This window comes from Coregonus lavaretus (assembly GCF_964263955.1).
Source record: "Coregonus lavaretus genome assembly, chromosome: 25".
Lineage (NCBI taxonomy): Eukaryota > Metazoa > Chordata > Actinopteri > Salmoniformes > Salmonidae > Coregonus > Coregonus lavaretus.
In genome coordinates this window covers 13,099,034-13,117,035 of record NC_140012.1, presented here as the reverse complement: position 1 = coordinate 13,117,035, position 18,002 = coordinate 13,099,034, and the positions used below count along the sequence as shown (strand labels likewise).

At 42.5% G+C, this 18,002-nt stretch overlaps 1 protein-coding gene across 1 annotated transcript in view; it reads right to left on the bottom strand.

Annotated features, from left to right (window-relative positions):
- The window catches only part of LOC311100531 (zinc transporter ZIP11-like), a gene marked incomplete at its 5' end in the record, with an annotated part of 179,726 nt that overhangs the window by 77,317 nt on the left and 84,407 nt on the right, over positions 1-18,002 (bottom strand). Inside the window, one exon of the mRNA XM_084141445.1 lies at positions 7,817-7,946. Within this exon, the coding sequence (XP_083997571.1) occupies positions 7,817-7,946 (130 nt within the window). The remainder of the gene's footprint in view (positions 1-7,816; positions 7,947-18,002) is intronic.

Sequence of the window (18,002 nt, the reverse complement as noted above, 5' to 3'; positions counted from 1 at the left end):
AGCCCGGATCTCAATCCCATTGAGCACGTCTGGGACCTGTTGGATCAGAGAGTGAGGGCTAGGGCCATTCCCCCCAGAAATGTCTGGGAACTTGCAGGTGCCTTGATGGAAGAGCGGGGTAACATCTCACAGCAAGAACTGGCAAATCTGGTGCAGTCCATGAGGAGCACTATCTGGTGTGGCCACCAGTACTTAATGCAGCTGGTGGCCACACCAGATACTGACTCTTACTTTTGATTATGACCCCCCCTTTTGTTCAGGGACACATTATCCCATTTCTGTTAGTCTCATGTCTGTGGAACTTGTTCAGTTTATGTCTCAGTTGTTGAATCTTGATATGTTCATACAAATATTTACACATGTTAAGTTTGCTGAAAATAAATGCAGTTGACAGTGAGAGGACATTTCTTTTTTGGCTGAGTTTATACAGTGAGGGAAAAAAGTATTTGATCCCCTGATGATTTTGTACGTTTGCCCACTGACAAAGACATGATCAGTCTATAATTTTAATGGTAGGTTTATTTGAACAGTGAGAGACAGAATAACAACAACAAAAAAACAGAAAAACGCATGTCAAAAATGTTAGAAATTGATTTGCATTTTAATGAGGGAAATAAGTATTTGACCCCTCTGCAAAACATGACTTAGTACTTGGTGGCAAAACCCTTGTTGGCAATCACAGAGGTCAGACGTTTCTTGTAGTTGGCCACCAGGTTTGCACACATCTCAGGAGGGATTTTGTCCCACTCCTCTTTGCAGAATTTCTCCAATTCCTCCACAGATTTGCTATGGGATTAAGGTCTGGAGACTGGCTAGGCCACTCCAGGACCTTAATGTGCTTCTTCTTGAGCCACTCCTTTGTTGCCTTGGCTGTGTATTTTGGGTCATTGTCATGCTGGAATACCCATCCACGACCCATTTTCAATGCCCTGGCTGAGGGAAGGAGGTTCTCACCCAATATTTGACGGTACATGGCCCGTCCATCATCCCTTTGATGCGGTGAAGTTGTCCTGTCCCCTTATCAGAAAAACACCCCCAAAGCATAATGTTTCCACCTCCATGTTTGACGGTGGGGATGGTGTTCTTGGGGTCATAGGCAGCATTCCTCCTCCTCCAAACACGGCGAGTTGAGTTGATGCCAAAGAGCTCGATTTTGGTCTCATCTGACCACAACACTTTCACCCAGTTCTCCTCTGAATCATTCAGATGTTCATTGGCAAACTTCAGACGGGCCTGTATATGGGCTTTCTTGAGCAGAGGGACCTTGCGGGCACTGCAGGATTTCAGTCCTTCACAGCGTTGTGTGTTACCAATTGTTTTTTTGGTGACTATGGTCCCAGCTGCCTTGAGATCATTGACAAGATCCTCCCATGTAGTTCTGGGCTGAGTCCTCACCGTTCTCATGATCATTGCAACTCCACGAGGTGAGATCTTGCATGGAGCCCCAGGCCGAGGGAGATTGACAGTTCATTTGTGTTTCTTCCATTTGCGAATAATCGCACCAACTGTTGTCACCTTCTCACCAAGCTGCTTGGTGATGGTCTTGTAGCCCATTCCAGCCTTGTGTAGGTCTACAATCTTGTCCCTGACATCCTTGGAGAGCTCTTTGGTCTTGGCCATGGTGGAGAGTTTGGAATCTGATTGATTGATTGCTTCTGTGGACAGGTGTCTTTTCTACAGGTAACAAACTGAGATTAGGAGCACTCCCTTTAAGAGTGTGCTCCTAATCTCAGCTCGTTACCTGTATAAAAGACACCTGGGAGCCAGAAATCTTTCTGATTGAGAGGGGGTCAAATACCACGAATTCCCTCATTAAAATGCAAATCAATTTATAACATTTTTGACATGCGTTTATTTATTTTATTTTTTATTTTATTCTGTCTCTCACTGTTCAAATAAACCTACCATTAAAATTATAGACTGATAATTTCTTTGTCAGTGGGCAAATGTACAAAATCAGCAGGGGATCAAATACTTTTTTCCCCTCACTGTATATATATACAGCACCAGTCAAAAGTTTGGACACACCAACTCATTCAAGGGTTTTTCTTTATTTTTACTATTTTCTACATTGTAGAATAATAGTGAAGACATCAAAACTATGAAATAACACATATGGAATCATGTAGTAACCAAAGAAGTGTTAAACAAATCAAAATATATTTTTGCCTTGATGACAGCTTTGCACACTCTTGGCATTCTCTCAACCAGCTATACAGCTGAGCACACAAACAAACGCACACAAACACACCACATGCTGGGCAGACAGAGGAGGGACGGAGATGAGCAATACTCCCGTTGTGTGCTCCTGTTAATGTGTAATGGGACTACAATGTGTTGTGTGATGATAAGGGTAGCTATACAGCAACCCACTGAGCCCTCATCCCCTCCTGTAAAACCTCTTCTACAGAGCGACAGAAAGAATAGTATGAAGAGAGAGATTAAGAGTGAAAAGAGGGAGAGAGACAAAGTGGAGAGAGAGAGAGAGAACCACTGTAACTGTGTCACATGGATCCAGCAGGTGCAACATTGGCTACACTCCTGTGCACACCTTTCCCCCTGCATCTTTCTATGTGTACTGGTTCCATGGCTAGGCAATGTGTGGAGCAAATCCTACTGTGATTGTGTTTGCTATTTCAATGAGAAAATAAATCAATTGAAAAAACATAAGTTTTTCTGGCTGTTTCATAGATTCTGTGATTCATAGATGATCTGTGTTTTTTCCTCAGTCAGTCCTAAGGTCTCCTTCTGCTCATGCTTTAGCCTGGGTGTTGTGACCAGAAAGGTCTCCTCCAATCAGACTGTCAGTTAATGTCAGTGAGCAATCTGGGTAGACTGGGTGTCCTGTCTCCTCAACGACATGCAGAAGGAGGAGGTGCTCCCACTCCAACCTTTCTCCTTTCCTCTACTCTCATTTCGGTTCATCTCACCTGACAGGTCACCCGCAAACACTCAGACATGAACCACGAATCCCATACAGAGAGCTAAAATAGCAACCGAATACCTGAAAAATCTAAAATCAACTTGTTACATAATGATAATAATAATGACAATGCTGCTCTGTCTGACATAAGAGGATATGGTAATATAATACTTGGCAGAAGTGGACTGTGTTTACCCCCCAGTCCCTACTCCTTACTTAGTCATTCAACACTTTGGGGATACTACCTTCTCTCTGTCCCCTTAGTTAAATGGATGACAGCGTTCTAAAGGGTGTGGCCAAAACAAGTTTTGAGATCCTGCCCCGTTAACAGCTCTTTAAGAGAAGGGATGGGTAGCTGTGCTTGACGTACTGAACCGGCGCTAAAACCTTAAAGGTATAGTTCACTTTTATGAAGTTGCTAAATACCCAGCAAACACTTAACAATGGTTTGTAGGAAATGACAACACCATAGGGAAGAATAAAATAAGATAGAACCACAAAAAAAAGTGACTTATTCCTATTCTCTCCAAATACAGACTGAATTATTCAGTAAGTATCATGCATAAAGTATAAGGGATATATATATTTGATGGAGTGGGGGGAGAATACATGTTAGCTGTTCTAAGTGCTGCTGTCGGATCCACATGTAAGCAGCTCAGAAGCTCTCTGAGAGAAGAAGATTAAGAAGACACAATACTATTGTTGGCTGCCACCCTCACATGCACACACACACATATGCAGTCACACATACACACACACACTCCCTTCCCTGTTTGTCCTTTGTGAATCATAGGTGCCACCTTGCATCTCTCAGTGCTGAGAAGTTGGCATAGCTGTGCCACCTCTGGCCTGTTTCTCCACCACCTGTTCCTGCAGCCCAGTTTAGTGCAGACACCTGACACATGACCTTTCACAGGCAGCCTGGCCACCACTGTGTGTGCAGCTCTATTTAGGTAGGTCCTCTCAGACCATCAGGGAGACCCTACCCCTCCCCACAGGCTCCACTGGTATACAGTGTTTGAGTGTCTGTGTGTGTGTTTTCATATTGCTGAGGCAGTATTTGATGAACAGCGGGGCACAGATCCTCTCCACACCACCTGGTAGGAGCGACCTGCCATGTATGATGCAATACAGGAGTGCGCAGAGCCTGAGACGCCCAACCCTGAGAGGTGGAGAGGAGGATCTGATGGTTCACGTTGTCAAAAGCAGCGGATAGATCTAGAAGTATGAGAACAGAGGAGAGAGAGTCAGCTTTGGCAGACCGGAGAACCTCTGTGACACAGAGGAGAGCAGTCTCAGTTGAGTGACCCGTTTTGAAGCCTGACTGGTTAGGGTCAAGAAGATCGTCCTGAGAGAGATAACGAAAGAGTTGGTTAGAGAGAGCACGCTCAAGTGTTTTGGAAATAAAATTAAGAAGGGATACCGATCTGTAGTTTTTGACATCAGAGGGGGTCGAGTGTTTGTTTCTTAATGAGGGAAGCGATATATCCTTTTTCTGTCATCCCAATTTAAAGACATGGCCTCCCAGAGTGACTTCAACCCGACTGACCAGATATATACTAATATCATTAGTAGACGCATGGCTCGGGCAGATCATCATCAGGGGACGCATGACTGGAGTGGGTCATTGTGACAGTACAGTGGGGTGGAGGTGTCACAGTAAATTAGTCACTTAGAGTGCCTTCAGAAAGCAATACTTTAGTGTCTTATTGCAAATAGGATGCATGTTTTGAATATTTGTATTCTTTACAGGCTTCCTTCTTTTCACTCTGTCATTTATGTTATTATTGTGGAGTAACTACAATGTTGTTGATCCATCCTCAGTTATCTGCTATCACAGCCATTAAAATGTAACTGTTTTAAAATCACCATTGGCCTCATGGTGAAATCCCTGAGCGGTTTCCTTCTTCTCTGGCAACTGAGTTAGGAAGGACGCCATTATCTTTGTAGTGACTGGATGTATTGATACAGCATCCAAAGTGTAATGAATAACTTCACCATGCTCAAAGGGATATTCAATGTCTGCTTTTTAATTTTTATCCATCTACCAATAGGTGCCCTTCTTTGCGAGGCAATGGAAAACCTCCCTGGTCTTCGTGGTTGAATCAGTGTTTGAAATTCACTGCTCGACTAAGGGACCTTACAGATAATTGCATGTGTGGGATACAGAGATGAGGTAGTCATTAAAAAATCATGTTAAACACTATTATTGCACACAGAGTGAGTCCATGCAGCTTATTAAACAAATTTTTACTCCTGAACTTATTTAGGCTTGCCATAACAAAGGGGTTGAATACTTATTGACTCAAGACATTTCAGCTTTGCATTTCTTATTAATTAGTACAAATGTCCTTTGTACTTTGACATTATGGGGTATTGTGTGTAGGCTAGTGACAAAAAATCTTGAATTATTCCATTTTTAATGCAGGCTGTAACACAACAAAATGTGGAAAAAGTCAAGGGGTGTGAATACTTTCTGAAGGTACTGTATATGCCTGTAGTCTAAATTAAATATTTCTACTAGTTTGGCTCAGTTAATTAAGCAAGCTGGACTCCATGCACAGGGATCAAGTTCATAATTGCTGTGGGCTTCTTTATTATTCCAGCAATTAGCATCCAGACCATTGAATAAAACCAAAGCCGAAAGCAATGGGTATCCAATTTTCTATTCTTGTTGTCATATTGTCACAGTCTGGATAAACCCGTTTTCGATATCCATTTAAACCAATTCACCACGCCTATTAACATAGAGATTGAAGTGGAAATTGGCTCTGAGGTGAGTAACGTTTCCTGTGTCTTGAGGAGAGTATGCTTTTATGTTTCAAAATAAAAAATAAATAAAACCAGAAGGAAAACATGAAACACAAAGAACACCGGTGAGATGATTGCGAGGAGAATCCCCATATTCAAGCACCACAGGCCAGTATAGATATTGATTGGTAAGATGAGAAAAGAGAGAGAAAGAAGAGAAAGGAGAGAGAGTGAAAGAGTGAAAGAGAGAAAGAGCGAGAGCGAGCGCGATAGAGATAGAGAGAGAGAGAGAGAGAGAGAGAGAGAGAAAGAGCCATAATATGGCATTTGAAATGTCTCTATTCCTTTGGAGTGTTATGTTTACTGTAAATTCTGTATTGTTTACTTCACTTTTGTTTATTATCTATTTCACTTGCTTTGGCAATGTTAACATACAGTGCATTCGGAAAGTATTCAGACCACTTGACTTATTCAACATTTTGTTAAGTTACAGCCTTATTCTAAATTATTTTTATTTTTTTATCCCCTCATCAATCTACACACAATACCCCATAATGACGAAGCGAAAACATCTAACCTGACAGAGCATGAGAGGATCTGCAAAGAAGAATGGGAGAAACTCCCAAAATACTGGTGTGCCAAGCTTGTAGCGTCATACCCAAGAAGACTCGAGGCTGTAATCGCTGCCAAAGGTGCTTCAACAAAGTACTGAGCAAAGGGCATACTTTCCGAATGCACTGTATGTTTCCCATGCCAATAAAGCCCTTTGAATTGAGAGAGAGAGAGAGAGAGAGAGAGAGAGAGAGAGAGAGAGAGAGAGAGAGAGAGAGAGAGAGAGAGAGAGAGAGAGAGAGAGAGAGAGAGAGAGAGAGAGAGAGAGAGAGAGAGAGAGAGAGAGAGAGAGAGAGAGAGAGAGAGAGAGAGAGAGAGAGAGAGAGAGAGAGAGAGAGAGAGAGAGAGAGAGAGAGATTTGACCATGGTTACTGATCAAAACCTTAGAAATACCTTGACAAAGTACAGGCTCAGTGAGCACAGCCTTGCCATTGAGAAGTGTAGACACAGGAAAACCTGTCTCCCTGTAGAGGAAAGGCTGTGCAACCACTGCACCACAGCAGAACCTGAGACAGAGCTGCATTTCCTGACAAAATGTCGAAAATATAAAAAAATTAGAGAGTGTCATTCCCATAAATTTGAAACCGTTTTTCAAGGTTTCAAAGACCTCTCTGATGAGGATAGGCTACCTGTCCTGTTGGGGGAGGATGCAGAGAGCTGTGGGTTGGCAGCGCACTACATTGCTGCCTGCCATAAGATGAGGGACAGTGTCTGACAGACCAACCAACCTGCACATGTCCTCTATATTGTTATTGTTCAATGGTTATTTTGACCCTTGGTTATTGTTGTCACTGATGTCCCATTGACAATATGGATTATTATTATTTTAAGTATGTTAATAGTGTAAATATCCAAAGTAAGCTTTGGCAATATGTACATTGTTACACCATGCCAATAAAGCAAATTGGATTGAATTGAATTGAGATATTGAGATAGATAGATAGATAGAGAGAGAGAGAGAGAGAGAGAGAGAGAGAGAGAGAGAGAGAGAGAGAGAGAGAGAGAGAGAGAATATCCAAAAGCAAGCCATCAGAGAAATGAGACTCACGATGGGTGGTTTTGAGTGGTTTTTCAGTTGAGCCCCTGCCATAGTTTGTTTGAGAGATACAGTAGATGGGGAAGTTGCTGATGATGATGTAGGTATATGAAGGGAGGCTTGCCTGAGAGCGTATTGTAGCGTCATACCCAAGAAGACTCGAGGCTGTAATCGCTGCCAAAGGTGCTTCAACAAAGTACTGAGCAAAGGGCATACTTTCCGAATGCACTGTATGTTTCCCATGCCAATAAAGCCCTTTGAATTGAATGTGTGAGAGAGAGAGAGAGAGAGAGAGAGAGAGAGAGAGAGAGAGAGAGAGAGAGAGAGAGAGGAGAGAGAGAGAGAATATCCAAAAGCAAGCCATCAGAGAAATGAGACTCACGATGGGTGGTTTTGAGTGGTTTTTCAGTTCAGCCCCTGCCATAGTTTGTTTGAGAAATACAGTAGATGGGGAAGTTGCTGATGATGATGTGGGTATATGAAGGGAGGCTTGCCTGAGAGCGGTCCTGCTCTACCTATCCTGATTGTCATCTCGTCTGAGGCTAGGAACAGGGGGTCCTCCTCCTTGGCCTGTTTGGAGTCTGGGGGCAGGGCCAGGGCTGTGTGGGGGTCCACCTCTACGCCCTAAAAAACACAGGCAGGGAGACAAACAAACATACATGGGTTAACAGGTTATAGAGAATGAATTCTCTTTTGCTATAGAGCTACAGTGGTACAGCAACAGTAGATGTACACAGTCAGATAGAAATACTTTGGCATGCACAAATAATCAACTTGGCTCTGCTTTTATTTGTTTATGAAAACCTAATTATGATAATTTTAGCAGAGGGTAATTACATCAAGTGCTGCTTATCAACTTGAAATAACGTTACGTAACCTGTTATGATCAATTCATTTTGGAACAAAAACAAACCTTGAAACAAAACATTTGAAAAACAATTGATAATTTACTGTACGTACTTATTCACACGTATTCAAAGCCTATTCACACCTCCATTACGAAGGCTCTGCTTTAAAAGCAGGCAGAGAAAGAGAGAAAGGCTTTCATCGGTATAAAAGCCTTTAGTCTATAGGTGTGTCACATTCAAATAGACTACGTCATGAGCATAAGCGGCAAAGCTTCTCTTTCTAGTGTTCCCCACCTGGTTTCTGAAGAAAAGCATGCCATTAAAGACAAGCCGATCAAAACCATTTATAAATGTATTTATGTTCCCATTAACAAGGAATATTATATTAGGACGGGCTGTTAAACTCAACACAGAAGCACCTATCAATAATCGTCAACACATCCATAAAACTGTGGGATTCTACACTGGAAATAATCACAGTCAGTGGTAGTTGTTTTTTGTCTTCATTATTATTTCCGCCAGGGTAAATGAGGTGGCAAAGATACGAATGTCGTCCAATCATAACAATTTCTGAATATGAAGTGTTGTAAGATCGCAAAACACCTACAAAACAATCAGGCCTATTTGGGGATTGAGGGAGAGAGCTTATTGCAGAGAAGCCACAAACAAAGGCCAAAGCGGAGAGATTTGATATTTTTTACATTTTAAAACAAGTTATACACAACACGGCTTCAAAATAATTTGTGTGTCTTCATGGCTGTCGACTCTGTGCGTGAGTGTGTGTGCGTGTGCCTGCCAGCATGCCTGTGTGCCTTTTGGGAACTGGAGATGTGCCTGCCCAGAGTACGTAATTAACCCCGGTGATCCCCCCCCAGTGGCAGACCTGACACAATCTTATCAACGGGAAGTTATTACTGTAACCGTTAAACACTGCAAACAACGGCCTGGCTCTGATGGGAAAGCTCAAAAGCACTCTAGTGTCTGCAGCTGTAGCATGGGACCACAGCCAGATTACACTAATACTACACCCTGGCTGTGTTCCCAAATGGCACCCCTTTCCCTATATAGTGCACTACATTTTGACCAGACCCCTATGGGCCCTGGTAGTGGACTATATAGGGAATAGGGTGCCATTTGGGACACATCCTTTGTTCCTCTCCAATGACAACAATTACATTACCTCCAGGGCCGTAGCCAGGGTCTGAGTTTTAGTGAGGTCTAAAATGCTATTTGGAGAACAGCAAAAACAAGGAAAATTACCCCAGCCATTATCACATTGGTTTAAATAACTTTTTTTTGTTGTTGCAGTTTTATAGCTAATTCTACACATTTTATCAAGGGGGGAATTTTAGTAGTTTTAAAAGCAAATGTTCTGCAATGACTCATGACTTATGTTAATATGATATCTGAGTGAGAGTGGCTAACAAAATCAATGGGGGCCCCCTGGAGGTCAAGGCCCCTGGGCACGTGCCCGGTCGATAATTCGGCCATGATTACTTCAAGTTTAGATAGCTGGCTAAACTAACTAAACTAATTTGCCAATCTAAAAATGTTTAACTGACATGGGCTACTTGAGTGACTTTCATTGAGTGACATATAACAAAACTGATGATGCACAACAAAGTTTCAAAATTGCAACTTGAGCATTATACTATTCTAACTCTCAACAGTAAGTTGAGCCCCCGACTTAAAAATATTAGGTCTGGACCTCGGTATCCTCATATGTACATTGTAGGATTTTGAATGAATTTATTTGCAAATTATGGTGGAAAATAAGTATTTGGTCACCTACAAACAAGCAAGATGTCTGGCTCTCACAGACCTGTAACTTCTTCTTTAAGAGGCTCCTCTGTTCTCCACTCGTTACCTGTATTAATGGCACCTGTTTGAACTTGTTATCAGTATAAAAGACACCTGTCCACAACCTCAAACAGTCACACTCCAAACTCCACTATGGCCAAGACCAAAGAGCTGTCAAAGGACACCAGAAACAAAATTGTAGACCTGCACCAGGCTGGGAAGACTGAATCTGCAATAGGTAAGCAGCTTGGTTTGAAGAAATCAACTGTGGGAGCAATTATTTGGAAATGGAAGACATACAAGACCACTGATAATCTCCCTCGATCTGGGGCTCCACGCAAGATCTCACCCTGTGGGGTCAAAATGATCACAAGAACGGTGAGCAAAAATCCCAGAACCACACGGGGGGACCTAGTGAATGACCTGCAGAGAGCTGGGACCAAAGTAACAAAGCCTACCATCAGTAACACACTACGCCGCCAGGGACTCAAATCCTGCAGTACCAGACATGTCCCCCTGCTTAAGCCAGTACATGTCCAGGCCCGTCTGAAGTTTGCTAGAGTGCATTTGGATGATCCAGAAGAGGATTGGGAGAATGTCATATGGTCAGATGAAACCAAAATAGAACTTTTTGGTAAAAACTCAACTCGTCGTGTTTGGAGGACAAAGAATGCTGAGTTGCATCCAAAGAACACCATACCTACTGTGAAGCATGGGGGTGGAAACATCATGCTTTGGGGCTGTTTTTCTGCAAAGGGACCAGGACGACTGATCCGTGTAAAGGAAAGAATGAATGGGGCCATGTATCGTGAGATTTTGAGTGAAAACCTCCTTCCATCAGCAAGGGCATTGAAGATGAAACGTGGCTGGGTCTTTCAGCATGACAATGATCCCAAACACACCGCCCGGGCAACGAAGGAGTGGCTTCGTAAGAAGCATTTCAAGGTCCTGGAGTGGCCTAGCCAGTCTCCAGATCTCAACCCCATAGAAGATCTTTGGAGGGAGTTGAAAGTCTGTGTTGCCCATCGACAGCCCCAAATCATCACTGCTCTAGAGAAGATCTGCATGGAGGAATGGGCCAAAATACAAGCAAAAGTGTGTGAAAACCTTGTGAAGACTTACAGAAAACGTTTGACCTGTGTCATTGCCAACAAAGGGTATATAACAAAGTATTGAGAAACTTTTGTTATTGACCAAATACTTATTTTCCACCATAATTTGCAAATAAATTCATTAAAAATCCTACAATGTGATTTTCTGGATTTTTGTTTCTCATTTTGTCTGTCATAGTTGACGTGTACCTATGATGAAAATTACAGGCCTCTCTCATCTTTTTAAGTGGGAGAACTTGCACAATTGGTGGCTGACTAAATACTTTTTTTCCCCACTGTAGCTATGGCCCTGATTACCTCTGGTTGGCTGGCTGGCTCTTAGCCTGGCTAAACCAGACTGAAACATTGACAAACAATGCGTTCAGTCTGGTTTATCCAAGCTAGCTGGCTCTGAATATACTGGTCCTATGAGTCACTGCTGATATAGCACTCTGAGGGACTTTGTGGATTGTTACTGCCACTGTAATGTCTCTCCAGTGGGAGTCGTTTCATATTGGGGTCAGGTAGAGTGTGATGTGGAGTGGGGGGGATGTAGGACTATGTACGTCTCCAACTAAAAACCCTGTGTGTGTGTCAAATCAAATGAAATCAAATGTTATTTGTCACATGCGCCAAATACAACGGGTTTACACTTTACCGTGAAATGCTTGCTTACGAGCCCTTACCAACGATGCAGAGTTAGAAAATATAAAAAATAATGTAACACAAGAGGAATAAAATTGCTATATGGCGCGACAGTGTGTTGGGTCAGTAACCGAAAGGTTGCTGGATGAAATCCGCGAGCCGACTAGGTGAAAGAAATATGTGGATGTGTGATGCCACCTAACCCTAATTGCTCCTGTAAATCGCCCTGGATAAGAGTGCCTGCTAAATGACTAAAATGCAAATGAATATACAGGGAGTGCCAATACCAGATGTGCAGGGGTACAAAGTACACACAAAAATTATAAACGCAACAGCATATGATGAGTGTAAAAGTGTGTGTGTATGTGTGTTTGTATTGTTTGTTTGTTTATTTGAATCCACATTAGCTTTTGAAGAAGCAGCAGCTACTCCTCCTGGGGTCCACAAAAAAACAAAAACATGGCAATTAACAAAACACTGATACACTGATAGACAAGGACAGTAACACATTTAAAATACAATGATATACAAACAATACAACAACAAAAAAATATGTGTGTTAGAGTGTGTCTGTGTGTGTTTGTGTGTGTGTCCAATCACAGTCCCCGCCGTTCCATGAGACGTTGTTTAATCAGTTTTTTAAAGGTAATTGTGTTGTTTGCTTGAGTAATTGGAGACGGGAGTTCCATGTGATCATGGCTCTGTATATAATTGTGAGTCTATGAACAGCATTCTCACAGTTATTTCCCCTCTTGTCCAGGTGGGAGAGGGCAATGTGAAGTACTGTTGAGATTGCGTCATCTGTGGATCTGTTGGGGCGGTATGTGAATTGGAGTGGGTCCACAGTGTCTGGGATGGTTTTATTGTGTGTCATGACCAGCCTTTTCAAAGCACTTCATAATTACAGATGTGAGTGCTACAGTGCAATAGTCATTTAGGCAGGTTACCTTGGAGTTCTTGGAAACAGGGACAATGGTGGTCTGAGACAAGGAGAGATTGAAAATGTCTGTGAAGACATTTGCCAGCTGGTCTGTGCATGCTTTGAGAACTGGCTTGGTGGACTTGCAAGTGTTAACCTGTTTAAAAGTTTTATTCACATTGGCCACGGGGAACGAGATCACACAGTCATCATCTGGAACAACAGGAGCTTTCATGCAAGACTCAATGTTGTATTCCTCGAAGCGTGCATTAAAGGCATTTAGCTTATTTGGGAGTTCTGTATCACTGGGCATCTCACGGCTGGGTTTCCCTTTGTAATCCGTTATATTCTGAAAGCCCTGCCACATATGACGAGCGTCAGAGTCGGTGTAATAGGATTCCACCTTCCTCTTATATTGTCCTTCTTGAGGTTGTAGCAGGCTTTCTTGTATGTGTCAATGTCAGTGTCCCGTTCCTTGTAAGCAGTAGCTCTAGCCTTAAGCCCAGCGTCGATATTGCCTGTAATCCATGGTTTTTGGTTTGGATACGTTCGTATAGTCACTGTGGGGACAACGTCGTCTATGCACTTATTGATGAAGCTTGTGACTGATGTCGTAAACTCCTCAATGCTACTGGAAGAATCCCGGAACATATCCCAGTCTGCACTAGCAAAACAGTCTTGTAGCCTCACGTCTGCTTCATTGGACCACTTCCGTATTGAGCGTGTCACTGGTACTTCATGTATGAGCTTTTGTTTGTAAACAGGAAGCAGGAGAATAGAGTCATGGTCTGATTTGCCGACATTTGTCAATATAATGGAGAGGAGTGACACTCGATTTTCTCTTCGTCTCAGTCTCACCAGGATGCCAGCTCATCTACCACATCTACGCCTGGGGGTTTTAGTAGCCAATGAAACAAAGGAATGGGGTCCATTATGAACAAGGGAACAGCTGAGTCAGAGTTGAAGTCAGACTTGAAGTCAAAATCGAGGTTAGTAACTGTTGATCTGATGTCCAGAAGTGCTTGGCAGTCATATGTGATAATAGTATGAACTTTCTGTCTCAAAGAAGTTAAGATAAATGTGAAAAAAAAGTCACTAAATAGAAAAAGTCGGTTGGAACTTATAAGATGTTGCCTTCTCTCTGCCATCTTGTGGCAACTTAGAAAGTGAGGTGCCAGGAATGGAAGCTCAGCTCAGTGTGTGTGTGTGTGCTTTTATGCTGTGTGTGTGCAGTGTTTCAGTAGGAAATATTTAAGTGTCCAGTCCAGTTCCAGTAATAACATTTGTGGCCCGGGACACAATCATCATTCAGCAGGTGTGGCGGTAGTGAGTGGACGAGGGTTATTATTACAGTGTGCACACATTGTCCTTTGTTATCACACTGGCAATATATTTTCATCTGTTCAATTTCACAACTCTGGCGTCCCCAAAAGTATATATTAATCTTGATTTACTACGCCGGAGGAGAGTTTGATACTGCTTATCTGTGATCCATCACATCTAATATCCCGTGTAACATGTACGCAGAGAGTGGAGAAACTCTCAGGTGAGGTGATGTTGTTATGGCAGAGAGATTAAAAATGATGAAGAGAGAGACTGAGGGAGGAAGGGATGGAGGGACAGAACGACGGAGGGAGAAGGGGAGAGAGAGAGAGGTTGCTTATTTTTAGACCATTCTCAATAGCCAGCCACTGTTTGAATAATTCAGAACAATCCTCAGTGTCTTACAAAACGATGCACACCATGTTGGAGGGGTGTCATACTTCACAAAATGAAGTGCACTCAAGTACAAAACACGATGCTAGATTATATACAGTGCATTTGGAAAGTATTCAGACCCCTTGACTTTTTCCAGATTTTGTTACGTTACAGCCATATTCTAAAATGGATTAAATGGTTGTTGTTTTCTCATCAATCTACACACAATATCCCATAATGACAAAACAAAAACAGGTGTTTAGAAATGTTTGCAAATGTAAAAGAAAATCAAAAAATTAAATATCACATTTTGAGTACATAAGTATTCAGACCCTTTACTCCAGGGTTCCCCAATGGGCGGCCCGCAAGCAAAATGATTTGCCCCCCCAAATTAATTATGAATATATATATATATATATATATATATATATATATATATATATATATATTTATTTTATTTTATTTATAATAATAAAAAAAAATCTGACCCGAGATGCAAAAACTCCCAAATGCAATGTCCCAAGAAGGAAGTTACACTACCTAAATAATGCAAAAGTTACATTTTAACATCATTCATGAGGAGAGAGAATGCAGGAGACAGTCAACTAATAAAGCAGGCAGCGGACCATTTTGTGGTGCTGAAACGTAAATCAATAGGAGGTGAACAGAGCCTGGGGCTGAAAATATAGCTAACTTGTTATGCAAGTGTTGCACAGCAACAGTTGGAGACAACCTACACCTGTCGAGTAATTCATTTCAACAATAATCTTCATTTTAATTTGACTTTACAAACAACAAGAGGGCTTAATTTGAGTCTATTTCTTCCAAGCCTAGGCCTACATAAAATCACTTAACTAGCTGAGGTAGGCTATGAGGCTTAACAGCATTAAAAAAAATCTGGCCTAACATAAGTGGGATTTTCCTTTATTAGGCCTACTTACAATTGCAACTGGCCAAAAATGTAGCGTCCTACATAAAACCATTTAAAGAAAAAAAGGTGATGTCTGTATCTGAATGTCTGTATCGGGATAGCCTGCTCCTGTAATGACAGAACAAACAGAAAATACTGTCAGCTTGAGACCTAAATATCCCTGGATAAGAACTCAGAATAATGTTAGTATTTAATAAATACAGTCATATAGGCTGTCGCGTGAGATGGATGTGATTTTGATGCGCAGGCAATCCTTCATAGAGGTAAATGAGGACTCGCAGGTGTAAGTCAATTCAAACATTGTTAGCACATAAAATGCAAGTTTCTTTATTGTGCTGTATTCCTCTGAGCATGCCACCAAAAACTGCACTCCTGAGTGCATCCCTGATTTGGTTCGATGTCTGGAATTCAATCAGCTCAGTTTGAATTGTGGCCTCATCCAGCGAGGGTATTGTTTTCTTAGCAAGGGAGTAGAATTCTCCACCTGGGCGGACTGTGAGAGGATCACGTACAAACGCAATGATATCCACCACCATGATGCTGCCACCACCATGTTTCACATTAGGGATGGTGCCAGGTTTACTCCAGATGTGACGCTTGGCATTCAGGCCAAAGAGTTCAATCATGGTTTCATCAGACCAGAGAATCTTGTTTCTCACGGTCTGAGAGTCCTTTAGGTGCCTTTTGGCAAACTCCATGTGCCTTTTACTGAGGAGTGGCTTCTGTCTGGCCACTCTACCATAAAGGCCTGATTGGTGGAGTGCTGCAGAGATGGTTGTCCTTCTGGAAGGTTCTCCCATCTCCAGAGGAACTCTGGAGCTCTGTCAGAGTAACCATCGGGTTCTTGGTCACCTCCCTGACCAAGGCCCTTCTCCCCCGATTGCTCAGTTTGGCCGGGCTGCCAGCTCTAGGAAGAGTCTTGGTGGTTCCAAAATTCTTCCATTTAAGAATGATGGAGGCCACTGTGTTCTTGGCGACCATCAATGCTGCAGACATTTTTTGGTACCCTTCCCAGATCTGTGCCTCGACACAATCCTGTCTCGGAGCTCTATGGACGATTCCTTCGACCTCATGGCTTGGTTTTTGCTCTGACATGCACTGTCAACTGTGGGACCTTATATAGACAGGTATGTGCCTTTCCAAAACATGTCCAATCAATTGAATTTACCACAGGTGGACTCCAATCAAGTTGTAGAAACATCTCAAGGATTTGTTTTTTTATTTTTAATAAATGTGCAACATTTTCTAAAAACCTGTTTTCACTTTGTCATTATGGGGTATTGTGTGTAGACTGATGAGGAAAACAATACATTTAATACATTTTAGAATAAGGCTGTAACGTAACAAAATGTGGAAAAACGGAATGGGTGTGAATGCTTTCCGAATGCACTGTTTGTAATATGATAAACATTTACTTGATAAATGAGACACTAGTGAATCCACTCCTTATAATTACAAACATCACGCTAGTGAAAGCACAATTCAGACCAATTTACCAGCAATGTTGTCAACTGAGAGTAAAACTAAAGATGTGTCACTTGGGCCAGGTGGTGTTTTAATTGTCCACTAAGGCCCCATCTATCCATTCAGTATGGCACCTTCCTTCATCCAGCAGTTGTTTAATTGTTCTGGACCCAGATGTATTCCCCTCAGTCCCCTGACCCTGCTGTTGGGAAGCTCTGTGTATGTGTGTGTGTGTGTGTGTGTGTGTGTTTGTGTGCATAAGTGCGTGCGTGCATTTGTGAGTGCATTCGTGAGTGCTTATAGACGGCTATGCAATACTACCCTGGATTTAACCCATCAGTCATTGGAGTACTGAAGGAAGCAACATGGATCCTCTACCTCTCCCTCATCTGTCAACATATTTCCATCTGTCGCTCTTAGCTGTCCAAATGTCACACAGAGTTGATCAGTACATTTATCTCTCAACTGTCTCTCTCCTTGTCAATAAATCTGCCTTATTCTCCCTCTTCTAACTTATTATTCTAACTCTTTCTTGGTAAATTAGTTTCTTCCTCCCCTAGCTCTTCCTGTTCACACACTAACCCTTGGCATCATTAGAAGTGGGGCATGGAACAGCATGGCAGCATTCCCTGACATCAGAACCAGTAACTCTCTGGAGAGCCCGGCCCGAGTCCTGACACATTTCTATTGATGTGAGGAGTAGGGGGGTTTGAGGAGGAGAGTATTACCTACTGGTACCGAACCTTTGTCGTCAGCATTCTGTACTGAAAAGTCAAATGTAAATGCAGCTAGACTCAAAGTCTAGCCGCGTGTCTGATCCAGATGCAATCATTTGCTTTCTAGGTCTTCAGACAAGGTTAGAGCGATAAAGAGAAGAGAGAGACAGAAAGCAAGAGAAAGTGACAGCCAGCCAGAGAGAGCAAGAGAGAGACAGAAAGTGGGATAGAGAGCGATTGTGAGAAACAGAGATAGGGGGAGAGGTGCACCTGCACCAGGGCTCGTTAGCCACAGTGTCAAGCTTAATTTCACCTCTGGTGGGAGGCAGAATTGATATTTGCTTCTCCGCCCGAAGCAGATTCTGTATCTACACACAGAGCGCTTAGATTTCTGTGATTATGTAATCATATCATGTAGGGAGGGACATCTATCAGGGACGGACAGGCGTGTTGAAAGGGCAGTCAGACAGACTGGGGAAGGAAGAGAGAGACGCAGCAAAGAAACTTTAGCTACAGAGACTGCCAACAAACCCCACTGGACTAGTAAAGCCTGAGCTCACAGTTAGCT